This window comes from Lates calcarifer, linkage group LG20 (genome assembly GCF_001640805.2).
Source record: "Lates calcarifer isolate ASB-BC8 linkage group LG20, TLL_Latcal_v3, whole genome shotgun sequence".
NCBI lineage: Eukaryota > Metazoa > Chordata > Actinopteri > Centropomidae > Lates > Lates calcarifer.
In genome coordinates, this window is record NC_066852.1 from 3,896,958 (window position 1) to 3,921,596 (window position 24,639).

The window sequence follows — 24,639 nt, forward strand, 5'->3', positions numbered from 1 at the left end:
CACTGACAAAGAACATGGCAGAGATAATCTGAATGCTAACCAGAGCTTTGTTCTCTTAACAGCTCATTCTGATTCAACAGATGTATGACTGGAAATATCAGCTCATGACAACTTTCCATACGTAACCCAGCCTAGCCTGTGTTCATCACCATTAAATACACATAAAAGTAGAAATGATGACATGGGATGACCTGGATGTGTGTGTCAGGCATGGCTGACACGAGTCCTCACCCAAATCCTCCTGAAAAAGAAAAGTTGTTTCCTCATGTCAACATATCAGCATTGATAAGTCCACAGAAATCATCAGTTATTTCCTCACTCACCTGACGGTCAGAGGAAGGGGGGCCATGCTGGTGGCTGCAGCAAAGCAACATTATCCCCCTGAACTATACAGAAAACAGACATGTGAACTACATCCAATTATTTTGAACTGGGCGATTAAAACAACTGATATGGTAGTACCTTGTACATAAAGTGTGGACACCAGGGTCAGAGGTTACTGCCCCCTCAACCTCCTCCATTAAGGGCCTTTCTTCATTATTGTAAACCTCTGTATGTGAAAATGTGGCAGGAGGTGGTTTTCCTCCAGTTTTTCTGGATTCAGCCTTTTTCTGTTTGCTTTGAACTAGGGATAGACCAATTATCAGCTGGGCTGATTATCTGCGCCGATATTTGGCATTTTGATGCATATTGGCATCTGCCTTTTTTTTTTATATGATGGGCGATAAGATCAATTTAAAACTGGGTTATTTTGGCTCTGATGCAGCCGCGCCTCTCTGTCTGCAGTCACTACTCTGCCTCCAGCATCGTCCCACCCACAGCACCATCTGATTGGTTACACACAGAGCCACGGCACAGGTAACAGCCAATCAGCAGTGAAAGTTTATAAGAAAACTTTATAAGAGATGCTGGGAACTGGGAACTTCCCTGGGAACTTCCTGCACTTCCTGCGTTTTTGTTTGAACTTAAAACAAAGATAAGTGAAAGATCAAATATCATTTCAGGTATATTGAAATTTTGGAAAACTTTATTTACTGTAGAAAACTTTAGGGAGCTATTTATTTGTTTAAGTTTTCATTTAACTTTATAAGACATGCTGCTGAGCCTGGGAGCTCCCTGCACTTTTTGTTTGAATTTTAAAACAAAGATGTCTATTGTCTAAGATTAAAAAAAAGCTTTAACATGTTGCAAATCTGAAAAGCTGTTTAATAAACATATGCTTAAAGGTATTTTAATGAAGTTAAGTGTTGGAGTTTGTATTATTCAAAATTTTGACGCCAATATTTTTACTGCAAATGAATATCAGCTCCAAATATCGGTTATCAGCCTCCTTGACTACTAATAATCGTATCAGTATTGGCCCTGAAAAGAACATATCGGTCTCTCTCTACTTTGAACACATCAACAGGCTAATGTCACATGTGTATTCAGTACTAAGGATGAGAATTATCACTGCAGACCACTTTATAGAATGTTGTTATATGTCAACATGACTTGTTGCCATGTTCAGCTTTCCACAGGGGCTGCATGAAGTTCATATTTAACATAGCAGCATTATATCATACACATACAGCCTAAGTGCTCTGGGGAGAACATTATTAACAATGAGTACAGGTCAGTTTCAGAAATGCGTCAACTATAATCCAAGTATCCTAACAGTTATCACATATGTCACGTGTACTCACATCTTACATTACATTGTAGATTGTAGAGAACATATGACAAACTTCCCTGGCTTTGTTGACAGCCACAGTTTTACACTTTGCCTTTAGAGTCTCTTTTCCTCTCTTTTGCTTGACAGAATGAACATGCGCTTATAAGAACACTTAGGAATTTATTTAGTCAGCATTGACATTGACAACAAGCCTCTGTGGCTTTGTTGGCAGCCATGGTGTTGCTGTGAGAGTCTCTTTAGATTCTTCATAAACTGACAGAATTAACACGTGTTCTTCATCTGAAAAATATAGTGCATGAGCCATAATTCCGCAACTCTCTGCTTGCACTGCAGAACACATACAAACTCTGAAGTTAACACTGACTCAACTGACTGACATCTTCACCATTATAGTACTGCTTAACAGCAGGGGTCTGTACTACGAAGGGAGTTTAACCTACTCTGGTTTAACTCAGGGTTATCAAGGAAAGTCAGGGTTGACAAAGTTAATGCGTCTGCATAAAACGGCTGTGCGCTGTATCTCTCAGATGAAGAGCGCATGTTAATTCTGAAAAACAAGTCAGGTTGAAATTTAAAATCTCTCTATAAAGTGGTACGCATTAATAGTTCCCATCATTAATTCTGTATTCAGTGGTATGTAGCACAACCTACAACCCCCACCCCCATTTAAAGGATTATGTAACAGATAAAAAATAAATAAATCACTGAAATTGGTAATGGAAATACTGGAGCATAAAATGCCATCTTTTGATCTGCATCTCTCTACCATCCACTACCTACCACTTTTTTCATTTTTCTTTTTAGCAAAGTGAGAATGCAAAGAAATAAATACATGAATTTAAAAAAATGTTGAGACTGACGGTCTTCAGACAACCTCGTCCTGCAGAGTCAGCCTCTCTCAGTCGTTGTGCCAGTATCGATTGGGTCTTCAACCTGTGGGGCAGTACTTAGATGCAGCATAAATTGCCATGGCAGCAGACACTGGGTAAAACCTATCCACCTTTACTAGTACGGGTTAATCGGGAAGTTAGACCTGATGTCACTAAGTTACTCCTGATATTACTCTGATAAACCAGTAGCCTTGCTTTGTAGTACAGGCCTCAGTTTAGGTAACCAGGATTTGTCAACTCTGACTTCCCTTGATAATCTTGAGTTAAATCAGAGGAGGCTGAACTCCCTTAGTAGTGCAGGCTTTGATGAATAAACTGATAAACACTCACAGTAGACGTCCACATTCCTGCTGATGTTGGTGCTGCCCAATGTGTTGGTGACCTCACAGGAAACAGGCTCAGTGAAGAAAGAGTGATCCACAAGAACCTCATAGGTGTCACCAGATACATCAGGAATCACATTACCTCCTTTGGCCCATCTGAAATCATCCAGAAACAAGGCATATAGCAAAATGTATGTAGGTTTACTACCAACCACAAGTCATATCGGCAATGTTTTTTTCTTCAAACATGCTATGCTTTGGATGTGGAAATTTTTGGAGATTTTGTGTTCTTTAAATAAGTTGAGAATTAATATTTTTACCACAAACGTGCTGACAATAAAAAGCAGACTAATGCGGTATAACTATCATGCACATTTATTTCATGAGTCAGCATTCATACTAGTTCTTCAAATCTTCATTATCTTTTATCATAAATTTTACACTTTATGCTACAGATAATTGTGATCAGCTCATTAAAAACCATTCAAATAGCAAAATGTTCAGCTTTTTCAGGACATTTATGCTTTTATTATACTTTCTTCTATACTTTTTCTGCAAAAATTTTGCATTCAATTGAATGCCTCAGCTATTGTTTTCAACTTTCACCTTCCAAGTTTTGCTTCTGTATTTCAAATGAGTTTTCAGCCATTTTAAGCATTGTTTCATTAATTCCATTCAGCTTTCAGCATTCATACTGCATTTTCTTCAGGAAATGCATTTTCTATTTTACATTTATTTGAAGTCAAAGTGTTTATTGTCATATGCACAATTTTAAAAAAGGTTTCCCTTTGTAATGAAGCACTAAAGGTGTCACTAAAAGTGACGATGCTGTCAAAAATAATAATGATTAATTTTCATTCATTCATAGACACCTCCCTGATGGTGCTGATGAAGGATAAGAGTAAGAACATCCAAAATGCCTAAATGTTTTGCACAGTAATCTAAATTAAAGTAAAAATAAATAAATAAGGAAAAAATTAGGAGAGACAGAAGAAAATAAATAACATAAGAAGAACACTGTACATAAAATAAAATAAAATAATGTTGATCAAACTGAAAATATTATAGGACATTAACTAGCCACTTGCTTTACTGCTTATACTGATGCTTTAAAGAATTTCTGGCTACACATGGATAAAATTTTCATCTGTGATACCAAACTACAAGTGAAATCAATTTTATTTCTATAGAGCTGAATTGCCAGATCCATTTGCAGCTCACTGACACTCATGAGGTCCAGTCCCAGGACAGCAGGAAAGGCAAGACTCTGAAATGAAAGCACCACCACTGGCAGAGCACAGGAGTGTTCCTGCAGCTTTGCGGCAGCATGCTGCCATCCTAGTAGCAATCTCTCTCAGCCAAATACAGAGGTTTTCTATCCCAGAGTATAACCTCTCTTCCTCTTGTTTAGTTACCTGCCACAACTCCTCAGTTAGAAGCATGTAGGATGAGCCTGAATCCACCATAGCCCTGCCACTCACCAAGTCAATGCTTATGGTAATGAGCAGTTGGCAATGAAGCAATGAAGGGGACATCCTTTATCCGTGGCTGCTGATGTGACACTGCATGCATCATGAGATTGGTGGTTGGTGGATGGCCCAGATGTCATTGGAGGTTGGTAAGTAGGCTTGGTATTCTTCCCCTCATTAGATGTGAAATTTCAAAGGTTGTGTGGACCCCTGACACCATTCCTCCAGGTCACCCATATAATCCTCTGAAAGGAAGGCTGTCAGAAACTTGTGCTGTATTAACTTGAAACCAAGGTCCATTACCACTAGGACAAAATTCAAAGTATTTAGCTGTGTTCAATTGTTCAGAAAAAAACTTCTTATTGGTCTTCAAAAATATAATAAGGAAAGTTCAGAGTCTTTATTACCGGCAAGAAGGACCCGAGAGCAGGTAACAGTGCATTCAAGCTACACCGGGAGTATTCTGATCTATACAGGCCTGTGTCCCTCTTTTATGCTTCTTTTGGCTGTGATTTTCAATGCCTATTTGATCATTTCATTGGCTTGCAGTATTTACACCATTAAAACTTTGGTTAGGTCTATTGTCCATCCTTGATCACCTCATCAAATTACACCATTAGTTTTTCATTTAAAAATGCTACTGTTTCTGGAAAGTCCCTGTGAGTACACCCTGGACATATTCCAACCCCCAGGGTCATGCCCAGGCCATGCCCTGTTTTTTTTTTTAAGCCCAGTCTCTCTACATTTTATACCATTATGTTCTGACTCTTCTTGGTTGTATTTTTTAACCGAATTACATCTTACTTTTACTCTATTACTTCTTAACTCTTCCTTGTAGTATTTTTTTTAATTATACGTTTCCCTTCACATATACATATGCTTATTCCACACATGATATGCATTGTGACATGATATACCTGTACAAAAGGTAATGAGGTGAATGAAAAACAGGTGTGCCAGACACCACCAGCCTCGCCTGGCTCTGCCAATGAAACACAGACGCATACAAAGAGACACACACACACACACACACATACAGGGGAGGAGACACAAGACAAACAGACTAGGGAGAAAACAAAAATGTGGACAGGAAACACTAGGAAACTCCATGACACACCCATTCACACACCTACATATAGCATTTGTACTAACACATACACACACAGTCACACACCGATGGTTTGCCATCAGGGGCAATTTGGGGTTCGATATCTCGCCCAAGGACACTTCAGACGTATGGATTGAAGGGACCAGGGATTGAACCACTGACCCTCTGATTAGAAGGCAACCCACTCTACCTCCTGAGCCACTGCTGCCCTGAATATGAATCTCAATTCCTGAAAGAACATGTCTGAGGGCAGAAAGAGTATCCAACCTTTCCTGACTACTAGCTTGTTGCTCCACTTTCCGCCCATTAATTGTTCTGTTCATATCCTCATTACCTTTTACAAGCCCTGCCAGAGTTTGCTGTAAGTTAGTGCTACCTGGAGGCTCTAACAGTGGAGGAGCTAGAGGTCCTTTCAAGGAACTTCTGAACCTGACCAATATGTCTTCCATGGAGGAGACAGAGCCTGAAGACTAAGGGGAAGCCTCTGCCATATCTTTGGTGTGGACGAGATTCGCCCTGAGATGCTAAAAGCTCTGGACATTGTGGGGCTGTTGTGGTTGACACGCGTCTTCAGTATCGCATGGAGGTCAGGAACAGTACCTGGGGAGTGGCAGACCAGGATGGTGGTCCCCATTTTTAAAAAGGGGAGGGTGTGCTCCAATTATTGGGGTATCACACTACTCTTGGGAAAGTTTACTCCAGGGTGTAAAAAGGAGGCTCAGACCGATTGTCGAACCCTGGATTCAGGAGGAACAATGTGGATTTCATCCTGGCCGTGGTACAGACTTTTACTCTTGCAGGATTACTGAGGGAGACTACAGGGTACTGCAGGACAATGGGGTACCAGGGCCACTGATGTGAGCCATCCGGTCCTTGTACAGCCAAAGTGAGAGCTGTGTATGCATTCTCAGCACAAAGTAAATGGTAAATGTACTTATATAGCGCTTTTCTAGTCATATCAACCATTCAAAGCACTTTACACTATGCATCACATTCACACACACATTCACACAGCGCTTGCACTACTACAAAGCACTCCAGCACATTCACACACCGATGTCACAAACATCGGGGGCAATGTGGGGTTCAGTATCTTGCCCAAGGATACTTTGGCACAGACTGAAGGAGCCGGGAATCAAACTGCTGACCTTCCCATTAGTGGGCGACCTGCTCTACCTCCTGAGCCACAGCCGTCCCAAGGCAGCAAGTCAAACAAACTTGCAATAGTTATCTATCACTATTTTTACAGAAATCATTACCAAAATAATTGATTCAGTTAGTAATATGGAGAAGAATCATTGTGACTTTAATATTAATTGCTGCCATTGAATACACACCAATTAGTCTAACTGGTCTTAATGTTGTGGCTGATCAGTCTGTGATATTAATGTAATCATATAAGTTTCATCTTCTCTTAACAGATAATAGCACAGCAGTAGACAGTTGGTGATGTTTCTATTTGGTTGAAACTGAACTAAATGACTACAAGCACGCCTACATAGGTGAGGCTTTTGATGGAGGCATACTATTAGTGCCTGCAGCGTTCCACAAGAAAACCAACCCATGAGAAGCTATGCTAACGCTGACAAGTCTATCATCAAAATTAGGAAGGAAGAAAATAAGCACCAAGAAATGGTGGAGTTCATCATAAACTCTGACTTACCCAAAGAAACTGTTGAACCCGGCAGTCAAAGTGGAGGCTAAAAAGTAGGGATAGACCAGCATTGTCCCACCCACAGCACCATCTGATTGATTACACGCAGAGCCACGGCACAGGTAACAGCCAATCAGCAGTGAAAGCTGTGCATGCACAGTGCTCTCACACATGGTAGAGAGGAGAAAAAGTTTTGCCGGGTGGAGAAGCTCCGGAGAGCAGATATATTTCTTTATTTACTGTAGAAAACTTTAGTGAGCAATTTATTTGTTTAAGTTTTCATTTAACTTTATAAGTCATGCTGCTGAGCCTGGGAGCTCTCTGCACTTTTTGTTTGAATTTTAAAACAAAGATGTTTATTGTCTAAGATAAAAAAAAGCTTTAACATGTTGCAAATCTGAAAAGCTGTTTAATAAACATATGCTTAAAGGCATTTAAACAAAGTTAAGTGTTGGAGTTTGTATTATTCAAAATTTTGACGCCAATATTTTCACTTTTACTGCAAATGAATATCGGCTCCAAATATCGGTTATCGGCCTCCTGGACTACTAATAATTGTATATGTATTGGCCCTGAAAAAACCATATCGGTCTATCTCTACTAAAAAGGGGTCAGAAGTGTCAAATACTATTTGTTTCTTTGGAGCTGTGAGACATATTTCACTCAAATCTCTCTCTCTCTCTCTCTAACACACACACAAACACACACACACACACACATACACACACACACACACACCCTCTCCCTATTCTTTTGACCTCATCTGTTAAATGCGAGAACGCAGTGTTGCCAACTCCTTAGTAAGGCAAGTAGCTATTGGCTGTCCTAAAAGTTGCTAGAAGTCGCTAAATGACATCATTGCCTAATTTGCATAATTGTCAATATACATGTAAATTATGATGGATGCTGTAGAACAGAGGAATTACGCTGTGGGAGAGACAAAAAGTGAATATGTTTAGAACTACAAATGGACTTTCTTCTGTTGATTCTTGGTTCAAGTTTTGCCGTTGAAATAGGCCATCACTTCTCATTTTGTCCTTTATTGTTAAATGTTAGAATATCAAATTTAATCAAAAGACTGCTATATGGGGTGGAATTGCTAGCTTGGGTATGGGTCTCCTCTCTGCTCTGACTGCAGCTGGGACTGCTGCGCCAAGCTACTGTGAGACTGACTGCCTGTGAGTACTCTGACACAGGGGCAGGACTCATGGCAGCACCTGCTGCTTGTTGAGGACAGTAACCGCAGAATGATACGTGCTTTCATGTCAAAACACCAGAAGAGTCTCCAACAACACCAGAAAAAGTTGCTAGATTTGTTGCTAGTCGCCAAGTCGGATTTGGAAAGTCGCCAGATTTAGCAAGAAAGTCGCCAAGTTGGCAACAGTGCATGAATGCAGGTGTTATTATGCATTTTGATGGTAACCTTTTCTGTTCCCATGGGCAAACTCCACCCACATTGAGTGGACACTCAGCAGGGGAGGGACAAAACATATAAAGATTCTCTGCAAGGGAGTCCTGTCAACATTACACTCTGCAGCTACATGTGAAATACTCTGTCACAGCCTTACAAAATGAGCAGCACAAGTAAACAGCTGACAGCCCAGAGGCCTATACTACTAAGGGAATTTAACCTACTCTGATTTAACTCTGGGTTATCAAGGAAAGTCAGGGTTGACAAAGTTAATGCGTGTGCATAAAATGGGCGTGCGCCATATCTCTCAGATGAAGAGCGCACGTTAATTCTGTTGGCTTGTGAGTAATTTAAAGTAACTCTAACAACGCAATGTAAAACCACGGCCGCCAACAAAGCCAGGGAGACTTGTGAAATGTTCTCTGGATTCTTAATCTGTAATATGAGATGTAAAGATACGGAAAATATGTGATAATTTTTCGGATAGTTGGATTACAGTCAACAGGTGGATCACATTTCTGAAAATGTTTCTCACTGTTAATGATGTTCTGCCTGGAACACTCAGGCTGTATATGTATGAATGTAATGTTGTTACGTTCAGTATGAACTTCATGTTAACAGTATTCCAGCCTCAGTGGAAATCTGAACCTGGATCAAATAGAAACCTTCTAAAAAGTGCTACACATTCATATTTCCATCATTAATGCTGCATGTTTTGGTCTGTAGTCTACAGTTACAACAGCCTGTCGCATTATATCGTCTTTCAGGACAATAACGCCTCCTACAGTTTAGGAGGAGGAGCAGCTTAGAGACGCTGCATAAATTACCATGGCAGCAGACCCCAGGTAAAACCTATCCACCTTTCATAGTGTGGGTTAATTGGGAGGTTACACCTGACGTCACTAAGTTACTCCTGAAGTTACCCTGATAAGCCAGTAACCTCGCTTCATAGTCCAGGCCTCTGGAGGCTCTGGAACTGACCTTTGATCATGACAGTGAAATAGCAGAGGATGTGTCTCAAGATGAAGACCATCTTGAGGTCAATTCTGAGTCTGATGGTTCTGATTATGAGCCAAATGAAGAACCTGCTATTCGTATTCCTCCAAGCAAGACATTCACATCAAAAATGGTGAAATACAGTGGTCTTCATCCCAAAATATACAGGTCAGGTAAAACTGCAGAAAACATAATAAAGACAGTGCCAGGGCCCACAAGGATGGCAGTGACTCGTGTGGCAGACATCAAGTCAGCTTTTGAGCTGGTCATGCCAGATTCAATACAGAAAATCATTATCGAAAGGAGTGATCTAGAAGGAAGATGTGTGTCATGTGGGTAGACCAACTTCCACTACTCAATAACCCAGGCCCTAATGTCACAGTGGATGAAAGGCTAGTGGCATTTAGAGGTCACTGCCCATTTAGGCAATATATGCCTTCCAAACCAGCTAAATACGGCATAAAAATCTGGGCAGCATGTGATGAAAACACCAGCTATGCATGTAGGTTTACACTGGAAAGCTGGAGGAGCCCCAGAGAAGAATCAGGGTACAAGGGCCATGCTCGATATGGCAAACGAACATAACAGGTGTCTTAACCCTTTGGGCGCCAATGCCGCAAAATTTCGACAAACAACGAAACTGAAAGAAACAGACCATAGAATGCCAAATCTTGTTACCACTTTCTACCACTAGATAGATGTAATGCTTGATTTTCTTGAGGGGATTGCTCTGAAGTCTGTTTTCAAGGCCTTGCATAGGACAAAACCATGAGAATCCAGGAAGTTAAACGGTTTAGGACGTTTTGTTATGGACAGAATGAACTTTTCTGATACCTGAGAGAGATACCTGGACTTTCCTCATTAGATCCAAGATTGAAAAGGACAATAAGTTTTTGCAGCTCTATCTTACGGTTTGACAAATAGGAGAGATAATTCTTGCACCAACCATCAGCACTCATTGGATGCAGATAACACTGCATATATGGACAAACTGGATACAACAGTGTTTTTAAGGTACCTTCATTCCACATCACAGAGACTGATGAGCTGTTGATGTTCAAGCCTGGGGATGAGTTTTGTTTACTTCATTTACCAGCTGCGTTGCAGTTCGTTTTTGGTTTGTGGTTATAAATAAAATCCTTTTGTTATATTGTTGAACTTGGTCTCTCGGTTCCTCATTTACCACTTGGTTTAATTAACAGTTACTCGCATCACCTAGGCTACACTGGTGACAAAACAGTTTCTCTGCCACAGACAATGAAATAGATCTACACTTGTTCTGATGATAGAGATAATGAGTGAGCAACTGTTTCCACAAATGAAGGACAAAGTTAATTTTCTGTCCGCTTAAGAAAAGCTGAAAGTGTGAGTCATTTCTTTGTGAATGTGTGTGTGTGGCAGACAAGAATAAGTATGTGCCAGAGAATGATGCAGATCCTTATTTGTGTGAGTTAAGTTTCTGTTGTTCTATTGGTAATGCCTCGGGGCTTCAGCGGGGTGGGGGGATCGCGCTCCTTGCCTCAATACAGACAAGTGAAGGCGAGAGCTGTGTTGCCATCCTCATTCTTCTCCCGCTACTCTTTCCCTTTGTTTAAGGTAATTGGCATCCTTAAAATACAGCTAACTTGTGGATACACAATATGTCTGTGATAGTTTGTCATGTTTAACTGTGTCTTTATGTGCAAGACAGATTTATTCTGTATTTACATGTTTTAAGAGTTACTAGCTAAGTCAGATGATGTGTAAGCTAGCTACTGGAGACTCAGTAGTTTTTCCCTCACGTTCAACTGTACTCTGCTCTCACTGTTATGTTCACCTACAGTAGCCTAAGAGCGTAATTCATGTGGCAGGGCAAAGTGGGTTAATACAGTGTAAGAAAATATTGTATATCATATGTCATCCCCAGGAGCCTGACTGTTTTGGTTTCCTCCAGCTGTCGTCACTGCATTGATGCTGCTCTGAAGTCACATGTGACATACAATTAAACATAAACTTAAAAGAGCAGATAGTAGTCTTGCTGCTGGGTTGATGCCCAGGGGGTAGATATGCATAGGCCTGTCACCAACTGCTCTAAATCACTTTTCATCTCAGAAAAAAAACCCCACAAAACATTCATATAATAAAGCATAGACTGAATGAATGAATGAACAAATAAATATATAATGGAGGTCGAATGCAGTGTAGCATTGAAAAGTTAATTTTTATGAAATAACCTAAATAAAAGGGAGAACTGCAGGGAATAGTGTCACCCTGTCTTTGTGCCATTTATGTGGCCATGTTACTAGATTTGCTGTAAGTTAGTGTGAAGGCAGGTAGGTCGGGGTTGGGGACGGCCACTGTGTTGCGGGTAGACATGGTGCATTCTATATCCCTTTGGGTTGTCCGCTGTCGATGGGCTACATTCCATTTCAAATTGCCCTTGGTTTGCTGCAGTCCAAAAACTACTGTCTCTGTTAACAACTAATGGTGTTTGATAGCCGGTGACTGTAAGATGGATAATGGCTAGTGGAAATTTATATTTTCAAGAGTTTGGTGGCATAGGCAATATTAAATCATCGAAGCGGACGTGCGTCTTCTCCATAGCAAAACAGTTGAGGATTATGGGTATTATTGAGCCCAAAACAAAACTGATATAAATCACTGAAATGTAAGATAGAGAACAGCTATAGAATATACAAATGTAAACATACATTAACAACATATAAGAAAAAACAAAACAGTTGAGTCCCAAGTGACAGAAAAAAAATATGTGGCGAGGACATGAAAGTTATTTCCAACTGAAATAGTCTGAAAGTTGTCTGTGGGCACAAATCAATACGTTACATTTTGTGACTATTTCACAAACTGCCCTGAGACTGGGTTGTGATATCTGAAGACCCTTGTGGTGTTAAATTATGAAGCTTTTCAGGTTTCGTTGAATGACGTGCCCGTGGTGGCATGGCGAATATTGAAGTTGTTGTAACTCACATATGCACTGTCCAATCTGCCCCAAACGTCCCATGTTTGCTAAGTGTCATGGACTGAACACATCTATATGCCAATATTCAGCCATAGTCATAGCGGCACTTACTGGAAACAGGAAATGATATGTGTTTCACATTAATATATTCCTTCAAGCAGGTTAACAAAGATGCATTTCACATCAGGTCAGAAATGCTTATTACAGTTAAAACCAGCCAAGTGTGTGAGTGTACTTGTCGAGTCTGGTGGCAGAAAGACAGCGGCTTAAGCTCCTCTCAGGCTCAAACTGTGCAGGTGACTGCCTTCATGCATGAAACAAATATGCAACTGAGGGGCACAGTAAATGATTTTTTTTTAACTCTTTCATTCTGTGTCCAACGGTCATGTAATTGCAGAACCATGTCGTACGACCTGTAATGACCCCGTAACTGTCAGTCCCCTGATGGGCACAGGGTGTGAGGGCCCATTCAATACTGCTTGAAGCTTTAATTTTCCTTGTTTTACATTATAGCACACTTAATATTTTAGCATCACCTTGAGCTGAAACAGACATAAAATCTTAATAATTTAGTAACTAATTGAGAAAATAATTGAACAACAACAACAAATTAAATTGGTAATTGCAGGGGTATATGAACAAAACATACTGAGATAGTAATCTGAAAACATCTAAATCTTGTAGAGAACGGCTGTAAGCCCTGAATGTGTTGTTTCAGGGACCACTGAGCCCAACACCAACTGTCATCCTGAACAGCAGTGATAGAAGCCACTGAGTGAGTGCACTTAAGTCAGTGTCCAGATGGTTATGCATGAAATTATAATGGACAGTGGGGAGGTGGACAGTTCCTTGCCTGTGTGAGTGGTGTTTTATCGATTTATCAGATTTACAAAGTTGCCTACCCATACCAGCTGAAGACAACATTCTCATTTTTGGAGGCATTTATTTTGAAGATCGGGACTCCAAGTACCAGACTACCAATAGCTGTGAGGAGGGTGGCCAGTGTTCTTCATGTGTCTTAGTATGTTTCATTGTTTTCTTTGTTTTTCATCTTATCCTCATGCTGTGGCTGCTATGATGAATGTGGAACACTGCACAGACTTGTTGCTGTAATGTAATGTAATGTATAACAGTGTATGTTTGGCACTGTGTTTATAGCTGGTATATACATTCAGTGGATCCACAAGTTATTTTAAGGTTTTAGGGGTCTGTGTTTCCCATCTGTGGTAAGTGATTTTGTGCTTGTGTTTGGCCAACAAGTCCATTGGACTTACTTTGTGTTTCTCTGAAGCTAATATTTAATTACTGTGCCTTTAAGTGTATGTGAAGTGAAAAGACCAAAGGTCAAAGCCAATAAAGACAAAACACAATATTAGGCAGGTCCCACAGATGCTGAATCAGATTAGGATCTGGGGAGTTTAGAGGCCGGGTCAACACCTTGGGCTCTTTGTCATGTTCCTCAAGATATTTCTGAGCAGTTTTTGTGGTGTGGTGGGAGCACTGTTCTGCTGGGGGAGGCCCCTGCCACTAGAGAGTGTTGTTGCCATGGGGGGTGAGCTTGGTCTGCAACAATGTTGGTGGTATGTGTGGTACAATGTCAAAGTAACATCTAGAAGAATAAAGGACCCAAGGTTTCCCAGCAGATCACTGTATTGTAACAAAATGATAAGTGTTATTCACTACACCTGTCAGTAGTTTAATGTTGTGGCTGATCAGTGTATACTGGGGTGGTAAGCACAGTTACAATAGTTAGTTTGAGAGGTTATTTTGTGAGCTCCCTACTTTGGATTTGGATTTGTGAATCAACAAACACAAAGGGAATATGAGTGTAAGTAGGGAGAAAAAATGTTTGTTTTTACACTGCATACAAACCATTACAGTGAAATGGATATTGTGAAACTTACCTGTAGTAGATGACAGGTGGGTTGGCTTTAGTAGCGCAATGGAATTTTACCAGGTTTCCCTCTAGAACAGGCTGAGGCTCAACGGTGAGGTTGACAATGGGCAGGTCTGAGAGAGGGAAGGATCATGAGAGGATGAAGGACAAAGCAGCATTTGCTCAGTCAACATTTCAAATTCATCAGTGGCTGTGGTTACAAACAGAAGACTTACAAATCTTTCACAAGTCTTTCCAAACTTGATGGTTCAATATGGACTCTACCTTCAAATCTGTAATCCTATCATTTATTCATTCCCAACCAGGGTAGACTATTGTCTACAATTCACAAAAAAAGCAAAACACAGATGCATTGTGATTCTTACAAAACAAAGGTAACAAAGCAGTCAGTGCTAACAATCATGTTCGATCAAGTTTACATTACACATAAAAAACAATGAATGTCAGTGGCTTAAATCTCACTCATTACTTTGCAAAGAATACTGATGCCACTTAGGATTAATGACTTCTTAAATACATTTTGTTTTTGTTTTTAGTTGCCAAAGGCACTCTTGAAGCACCTTCTGAAGCTGAAAGGTTCAAACTGACTGAAAGGAGGGTGGGAGCGATCTGCCAGGATATTCATTGCCTTCCTCGTTGTCCTTTCTCAGGGACCTTTGAGGTTTACCAACTCTTCTACTGGCCCTCAGAACAATCCTTTATTTATTTATTTATTATTTCCTTGAAGATAAAAAGTTAAAACACTCTTAACAAGAGCTTTTTTTTACACTTAATATGAAATTTGCCGACTGACAGAAAGGCTGCCGAATCATCGGAGAAGATAGATTTCTGTGAGTATTTCTTGAAGATACATTCTGTTTTTAGTGGAACTTGCCTAGAAGTTAAAACCTGTGCCAAGATATTTAAAGCAAGATGGTTTTCAAAACATCTTGCCAAAGCACTGCAGTTGAAAATTAGCCAGTGGGCTAACACTGGCACATTTACAAAAATGTTGATTAACGTGTTGTCCTTAATAATGAATAAATGAAATAAAAAAAGTGAAAAAGCTTTCCACAGTTTCAACATGTTGGCCGTCTGCTGAAATTGGCTCTATTTTAAAGTCTTGTTTAGTACAAGTAAGTAATTATTTGCTATATTTATTTTCAGCTGGCTAATGTGGCACAATGTTTGAAAAGCCTTTGTATGGGCCTTAGTTTTTTTTTGACCAGTTAGAGACCAGTTACGGCCACATCATCAGCATGCTTAGCAATCTAAAATGTTGCTGAGTTAAGGTTAGGCTGTTCAACCCTTCCTTTACTTTTCATTTCCCTCTGCATTTCCCCTCCTGTGTGTGTATTGTTTGTCCATGTCTGTTGTGTGTATGTGTGTGTCCTGCTGGGTGTGGCTTCCTGGTTTCTGCCAATTCCCCTGCACCTCTGCTGCTCAACCCCCCTAATCAGGTCAGCTCATCGCCTCATCAGGCTCATTAGGTCAGGAAATGTGGGAGGAGCTGGAGGCTGTGCAAAAGGAGCTGAGGAGGATGATCAGGGAGGGGAAGAACAGCTACAGGATGAGGATGGAGGACCAGTTGAAGCAGAATGCCGAAGATGCCCCACCTCAAGGACTTCAACAGCTACAGGCTGGTGGTGCTGATATCCCACCTGATGAAGACCCTGGAGCAGCTGGTGAGACAGTCAGTGGACCCACTACAAGCTGGAACACATGGGGGTGGACCAGCACCTTACATTCTGGATTACCTTACAAACCAGCCACAGTATGTGAGGATATGGGACTGTGTGTCTGACACAGTTTGCTCTGATGACTCTGCAGTCATCAGTCTCATCACAAATGAGGATGACAGGGAGTACAGAAAACTGACACAGGACTTTGTGGACTGGTGCCCGTAGAACAATCCAGATTAATGCAGGGATGACCAAAGAACATGGTGGAAAACCTTTAGATTTACCTGGTCACTGCTAACATTGTATATTCTTGAGCTAAGGGACACATGGCTAGTGCTGCAGTTGTTAAGTCAAGCAGTAAACTCTTACACATCTGGTGCAGACACACAGGGAATTGGTGACTTACTGTGATTTGGTTTGGCTAAAGTTATTCAGTTAAGTTCAGTACATAATGAAAGCCACACAGGATGCATAACTGCCAAAGAATGCCTAACCAAAAGCTAATGGTGCAAAATAAATTGTAAATAGTTGTAGACCAGCAGTTTTGTGAGATTCTTTGCAATGGCGAGCCGGATCCCTGGATCGAGAAGTCATGATCTTAGATATCAGACTGTTCAAAAAACTTTCTGTGTAGTTAATTAGTTGAGTCTTCCATCGATCGTCAGTGTCCTTCTTTATTCCTTTGTACAACAGTGTGCGTCGGTGATGATGTAAGTTACGTGATGAGTGGATATTGTTTATATTTCGTATGTGATGAGAGCTACTAATATTACCAGGGTAATATGCTCGTTTTGCTTTGTTAGCTTGCATTTAGCATGTCTTAACTGAACCTCATGAAACATGGACGGCCCGGCATGTAACTCAGTTAATTATCATACATTTTATTTCCTTCCACCACTGTCTATTTAGCTGTGTAGCTGTTTTTCATTGAGGTTACAATCATATTGATGCTAGTGTGTCAAATTGACCGGACTGGTAGCCGACGGGGCTGTTTCAGTTTAGCTTGGTCACATGACCTGCCTGTTGGGCCAAGCCGTTGTGTTAATGATCCTACACTGACCCATATCGGTGATTTGCAGTATGATACGTTATTCGTGTCTATTGTAATTCATGTATTTCTATTAATTAATATTGTTTATTATTGTTGTCCTCTGCAGACATCACAAACCACACATACTACAGTGTACTACAGTGTCTTGTTCATTGCATAGAGGTCAAGAAATTCATCTAAAGGAGAGAAGTTGCTGCGTCTTCTCTGACTGGAGGATTAGGCCGGTATATATACAGCCAGCCATCATCACCGAAGCTGTTCCATTACAATTAATATTTCCAATTTCCGTCCCAAAATTGGATGGTGGTGCTTCATTCAACAAGTGTAAATTGGATTTTCCAATGATTATTATATGCATTTATGCAGCAGATGGTTAAGTAAAATAAGCAAGGCACCAGTGAACTACTTAAAACCATGACCATTTCTGAGAAGTTTCCAATTCTCCAGAATCTTAGATTTCTTTAAATTCACCTATCATTATTTTCTCCTTCTGTTCTTTCAGTTTGAAATCTGAAGGGTTGAGCAGTAGGAGCAGCAAACCTGAATGCCTTTTTCCCAAGCAGGACTCATAAAGACCAACGAGGAGGATGGCAAATTTAAAATGGCCCTATGAGTTAAAATGTCAGCCAGTGAGTTAACCTGCAGACAGCAAGAGTCAGCTATCCAGCCGAACAAAACAACTTACGGTGATGTGTGCTAAAATGGTACAAATCTCGGCACTGTGATAAACCTTATCTATGGATTTTAGATACTCAGTTGACACTCATATACATAATATCACAGTAATCTATCAATGGTAAAAATATAGCAGATTGCTAATAAAGAGAGCACATTTTAGTGCTGGCACATCGAGCATGTCTAAAGTGAAAAACTGATGGCAGTGCCATTACGCCAAACACCCAACACTTTGGTGGAGGAAAACTGGATTGGTTGTTTCTTGAAATAGGCACGTTTCAGTGACTCCTGGTATTTGGAGCACTGTCAGTGGATTCACACCTCTTACCAGAAGTGTTTGTTTTTCAACTTTTGATTTTCTATGGAAAATTAAGCTGCCATTGTTTTGCACAACAAAAGATTTGGGTCTTTCTCACAACACGCGTGGCAGCCATTTATCAGTTAGCTCACAATGTCAGTCTCTCCAAGCTATACCCCATGAACTCCATTCTTTTTGGACTGCAAAACTGAATCGGAAAAACAATGCAGAGAGGAATAAAAGATCATTCAAGAGAAATGCAAAACCCTTATATTCCAAATCCTTAGTATGTATGTTTTGTGATTAAATAATCTGACAATTTAACAGAGGGGGTCACTCTTTCCTGTGTTTGGATGAAGAGGCAGAGTGAAATTTTTAAAAAGGCAGGAGCAAAGCACACAGTTTTCATTAAATTACACACTGTCAGTGGCTGATAATGTAACATGTGTAATCCTCATCTGACTAATTATCTGTGCCATTGTTTTCATGTGCTTGCCCCTACTTCTCTGCAGATTTAACTGTAAGCTGACACTGATTTCTTATGGTGTTTTTTGGTTATTTAAAAACTTAATGAGAGTTTTCACATTATCCTTTGGGTATTAGGTATGTTATGAAATACAGTTTTAGGCCCTTGCCGTGCAGCGAGTAATTAAGTGATATGAACATACTTCACCTTTTGGAAATTTAATTATTTAAAATTTGGGTAATTTTTACTTACGCTGAATGTCAATTGTGACAGAAGCATCTTTTCCGTTGGGGGCTGCTTTGTTTGAAGCTCGACAGGTGATCTGCTGACCTGACTCAATGTTGGAGGGGGATAGGTAGAGTGTGCTGGCTGTGCTCTCCCTCTTACCATCCCGCAACAAGGTCTGAGGAATCAAGGACAAAGGAGAGAACAGATTCAAAAACTCATATTCATGTATTATCCATACAAGAGCACAATTTCATCAACATAGAAACAAACACACATTTAGTAATGGTCTGTTTGACCTTGAGTTCATGAAGCATAAATAAATACTATAAATGTACTTAATTTCTTTATTCATTTCATTCATTCATTTCAAGTCACTACTTAAGTAGTCAAAAACACTCAGGCAGAAAAATCCAAAGGGAAGAGGGAAGATGAAACAAGGTCAAAAAACTAACAACAGCATTCATGACCCAGACTTAACACTGAGAATGAAGGTTGCTATGCTTGTCATGGAGGAACAAAGATGAACAGGCACAGTGAGAAGGGAGCACAGAGACTAGATACACTGGGAGACACAGGTGCAACACATTACGGCAGGCCAGACAACCACAGCAGCAGGAAACACATGAGGGCAGGAAGCAGGCTCTGAAATGAGAGGGAAGGTCAGTGACACCAGAATAAAACAGGAAATACTGCAAACAGTGGAAATAAATGAAAACATGACCTAGGAGACAGTGTATTGTCCCTCTTTCACCATGTCACCATGCTGCAGTCAAAGGCAAAGGGAAAATTTGGTTTTCCTTATTGCTCTAATACATCTGCTGTTAAATGCATAATTATTCAAATGACCATGCTTTACTTGTGTGATTGTGGCGACACAATTCTTGCAAAGGAACACTTCAAAACCTTCAATTTCCTCTGAAACCCTCCTTCATAACATACTCCTGCATTCTCTGGTCAAATGGCACTCTACATACACCTCATGATATACACTGGTACACTGGTTTATCCCCCATTTTAGTTAGTTATTGCAATCAATATTGGTGGCCAAGTACAATAAACAGTCTTCTTTCATCAGAGTAAATGCCACTAAATACAATACATCCTTAGGTCTGTTGTCATGCCAGTCTGCTGCTACTAATGATTACCATTTGTTTAAAAAAGAAAACACTAAGACTGGATACATTTATCTCAGTCACTGCTTTTAAAGGGCCTACTTGTGTATATTTTAATGATACATGTAAATGTTTTACTTTGGTTTGATTTGATTCATTAGTCACTCTTCTTAGCCTTTGTTTGTCTTACATTTTTTGTGTCCCCTCCCCTCCTTCCCCCCAACACATGTCTTCTGGCACTTGCCAGGCTGTCATTGTAAATAAGAAACTGATAAACGATTAAAGATTTTAAGAAATAACATGAGCACATTCATAATATCAAGGAGGAAAAAAATAATTTTGACCTTTCCTCTGGTGTAATAATCAAGCAACACAAATTGAAGGTAAGGTAAACAAACACATTTTTTTCAGACATGACATTTCCTCCAGTCCAATCATTGTGTCAACTTTTTACTGGTACTTTGTGAATGGCTATTTGTGGCTTAGGGCTACAAAGTAGTTTACTAAGTTTTGTCTTGGGGATGGGCAAAGTTGCTCAGAAATGTCTAAGGTTTGGATATACTTCATCTTAAGACAACACTGTTGCCTAGAAATTACCTTTACAACAGCAAATACTTCAATCATGAATGCCCACCAGATTACATTTTACTAACATACTGAGGAAATGTTGTTAATAATGTATCTCTTTAACACTAGTAATGTTGGTTGCAAGACAGAGACAAATTCTAACGTTAATATCTTTTTGCATTTTGTGAACAGGTGGCTCACTCCCAAGTATTTTAGTCCCATAGCTACTCTCCCTGCCCCTGTTCAAAGAAGGGAACATCTTACGGTCTGTCAGAAATCCCCAACAAAAAGGTCTACATGCAAATCAGAACACAGTGGTTCATGATTAACTATATTAGACAAATCTAAACCTGTACACACATTTGTGATTGTTACACTATTACACTATTATAACACCAAGAACACAACAGTACAATTAATACATGGTTTAATGACAAAACTGGGTACTTCATTCTCCTCACAAAACAAAGCCTTTGGACTCTAGGGTTTACTGCTTACTCTGAGTTAATTCATCTAGGTTAGTCATTTAACCACATACCTGGAATACCTCCAAGTGGCTGACAAATACATGTTTAAAATGTGACAAGATAAAATCTTTGACAAGAATTATCAATCACTTAATAGATTTTTTGTTTGTATCTGCCTTCTTCATGAGATAGGGACTGTCATTGAAGCTGCCTTTTGATGGGCACTTGATCTACAAAAGTCCATAGCTTGTACTCTCCCCCCTCTCTATGATGATCTTGCCTGGTGAAGTGCCAAGATGTGGAGCATGAAGATTTACCACATGGGAACACTAGATTGCCTGTGTCCTCAGAGTATTGCATTAATGCTGTGGGCTCTAGGTCTACTCCTCTTTTCATTACTGGTGTGTTGCTTGGTCTGTCCTGGGACAGTGGTCTGGAAACTAGTAGTAAGGCTATCATAGTTGGCTCTCCTAATGCATATTATTTTAAAGGAGCTTGATTTACAGTTTCAGACAAGGAGATATTTAATCAGTGTAATATCATAGAACTACTGCAAGGATTTATTCGCTGTGGCTACCTTAAGATTGGAGATGAATTATGATGACTGACAAAGGTTTTTAATTGAGGAAGAAGTGGAGGAGGTTGGTGTCAAACTTAACAACTTAATAACTTAACTCCATTGCCAGATCCAGGCATCAGATGCCACATACAGATGTTGAGGTGATCAAAAAATATGTCAAGCAAGTCTGTATAGAAAGAGCAATTGCCAATAGCATACTGTCCAACTTCTAACCACACATCATCAAAGACAAGTGATCTGATTCTTTCGCATTGAGAATGAGGGGATTTCCCTCAGTTCATTTCTGAGGTTTGGATAAAGGCTGAGGGTGATAAGGTAAGGCAAACTATTAATCAAATCAAATTATTCTATTACAGCAAACTGTAATGTCCATTAAATCCTTTATGTAAATGTTTATATTCCATTTTAATCTGTAACTAAAATACTTAACATCAATTCAGTTTTACTCTTGTCCGGAATACCATAATACTTTCTTAATTCAGTCAAGTCCTTTGCATTTACCTGATGGCTTTAACCACATCTAAGAGGACAATTGTTTTCTCCTCCAGCTCTCTTGTCAGGGGGTCTGTTTACTAAGTAGTTGATGGGTACTCCCATCTGCCACTGCAGTAATCTCAAGTCCTCATCTGTTATTCAGGAGGTCTCGGGAAAATATAATATCAATACACTGTATAATAGACTACTGAACAGATAAACCATTAGGCTATTTTTATGTGACAATGTATAGTGGGGTATTCCAAGTACACAATTTAGTGACAAACCTGGGTAAGTGGATTCAGAGAATGCGGTAAACATCCTAAGAACCCCTTACTGAGATAACCTAACCCCCTAGGGTCACTAAATCATGTAGAGCTGTCAACTGATCTTCATCTGGTGGTGAGTTGGATCAGGTGGCAGGGAAGACTGCTGGACAGACCTGATAAACCCAAACGTGTAGTGAGGGTTAACTGGGAACATCTGGCGGAGGCCCCTGTCTGTGAGATCTGATCTTCAACTCCTCTTCCACCTCTGGAAGAATTTTTGCACATCCCTTGGGGCGAGGACATACAGTCTGAATGGACTATGTTCAAGGCCTCCTAGGCAGCTAGGAGCTGTGGGCAGAAGGTCATCAGGGCCTGTCGAAGTGGCAACCTGAGAACCTGTTGGTGGACACCAGCAGGCAGAGTGATAGTGGAGAGTGTCTCAGTTACTGTTATACAGAGTGCATTGTGAACAGAAGTCTGTGTCAGCCCATCCCATTTTAAACATTTTACTTTTGGTGATATCAGTTATATGGATAGTTTTATATTGTATAAGTTGCAAACTTGTGTTAGTAGTCATAGAGAAGATGTTTTTGTGTCCAGAATTCAGGGTTGGGAGAGAGAGCCAAGTCGTTTTCCCATTTTGTTGCTGTGTAAATGACATATGTGAGGTGGAAATAAGTTGATTTGAGTTTTTTTTTTTTTTTTTTGAGTTTGTGATTTTCATGATGTTGTTGCTCAACTGCAAGGATTGGAATGTGTTGTTGGTAGTGGAGGATTTTGTCTCTCCGAGTCCCATAATTCTGGATTAGAGTACTGATTGACACGAAATGGTTGCTCTAAACTTTTTGAAAAACTTTTTAAAAATTTTGGTAATAATTTACTAATAAAGATACTACTAGTAGAAGTGAGAATGGATGGGATATTTGATATTACTTACTTTGTTACTGTATTGAAATTTGTTCATGTTTGAGTTGTTGAATGATGTTGATGATGGTATTGAATAGGGATGTGCATGAATAATCGAGTAGTTGATTAATCAACACAGTAAATGTAGTCAAAAACTATTCTTAAGAATCAACAAATTTTTATTTGACCAATTTTTAATTGGGTGGAGATGGGAAGAAAGACACGGAACTAATGTTTATGGTTCTCTCTCTGCCGAGTGCCTCTTCTCTGCTGCATCTTGCGCATAGTGCTGGAACAGACATCAGCAATAAAAAGAAGTAAATTATGGCCTTAGGCGGGGGGTGAGGGGTTAATTTGTTAGTAGTTTCACAATCAAAATCAGTTTAGTAAGGGTCTGCGGGCTGATAACTGAGCTGCCGCTAACGTTAGCTCACACTGTTTCTAGATGCTCAGCTTGTTTTTAAGTCAGGATTCCCTCAGTGTTCATTGTTCAGGAGGTTTTTACTTGGGGCTGAATTATCCACCAAGGCCTCATTGAGTAAAGCAGTTTCATAATTAAAAAATCTATGTTTTTCCGCAATGTGGACATGGAACGTTGAGAGCAGCTGATTGCTTAGCTTGTGTCTCTGATAATTGAAGATCCAGATGTCAGATGACAAAAATCCTTATCTGGTTTAAGATTGCCATTATAACAATATATAAAGTGACAGTGACGTGACCTGAAACATTTACCAAGCCGTCGGGTGAAAATGTTTTAATGTCTGGCCATCTGGCTGTCAGCCAGACAGGTTTATGGGTTTATGGATTTATGGATTTATTGCTAATGACTGGAACCAATAACAAATCCGGCGGATTAAAAAAAGGCTGATGCCGATATGCATCAAAATGCAGAATATTGGCGCCGATAATCAGCCCAGCCGATAATCCGTTTATCCCTAGTTATGTTATGTCCTGATCAATTAATAATACGAGGGGTTCAGCTACCAAGCTGTACACCTGGGAGGAGAGGGGACAGCCCTGACTCACCGATCTTATCAGCTGCACTCCGGTCCCCTTTTTTGAAAATGGGGACCACCACCTCAGTCAGCCACTCCACAGGTACTACCCCCGACCTCCATGCAGCAATGAAGAGGTGTGTCAGCCAAGACAGACCCACAATGTGCAGAGCCTTCAGAGTCTTGGGGCAGATCTCATCCAGACAGCTTCTTGACTACCTTGATGACCTCTGCCAGGAATATGGGTGAGGCTTCCACTGAGTCATCAGACCTCTGCCTTCTCCACAGAGGACATATTGGTAGAGTTCAGGAGCTCCCCAAAGTGCTCTTTGAACTGCTCAACAATGTCCAGGTCCGCAGTTTCCTTTCACAGCTGAACACAGCCTGAGCCAAGCCCTACTTTCCCTTTCTGAGTTGTCGAATGTTTTGTCAGAACCCCCTTGAGGCCAACTGAAAGTCTTTCTTCATAGCCTTATTTTAGTTTTTTCTTCCATGAACGCCAAAGCTG

At 40.2% G+C, this 24,639-nt stretch overlaps 1 protein-coding gene across 2 annotated transcripts in view; it reads right to left on the minus strand.

Annotated features, from left to right (window-relative positions):
• LOC108893945 (kin of IRRE-like protein 3) overlaps positions 1-24,639 on the minus strand; it is a 150,033-nt gene that overhangs the window by 27,042 nt on the left and 98,352 nt on the right. For both annotated transcript variants that reach the window (XM_018692437.2, XM_018692438.2), the window contains exons 5-7: positions 18,786-18,936; positions 14,390-14,495; positions 2,896-3,044 (exon numbers count right to left, since the gene is read on the minus strand). In XM_018692437.2, coding sequence (XP_018547953.1) covers positions 2,896-3,044; positions 14,390-14,495; positions 18,786-18,936 — 406 coding nt within the window. The remainder of the gene's footprint in view (positions 1-2,895; positions 3,045-14,389; positions 14,496-18,785; positions 18,937-24,639) is intronic.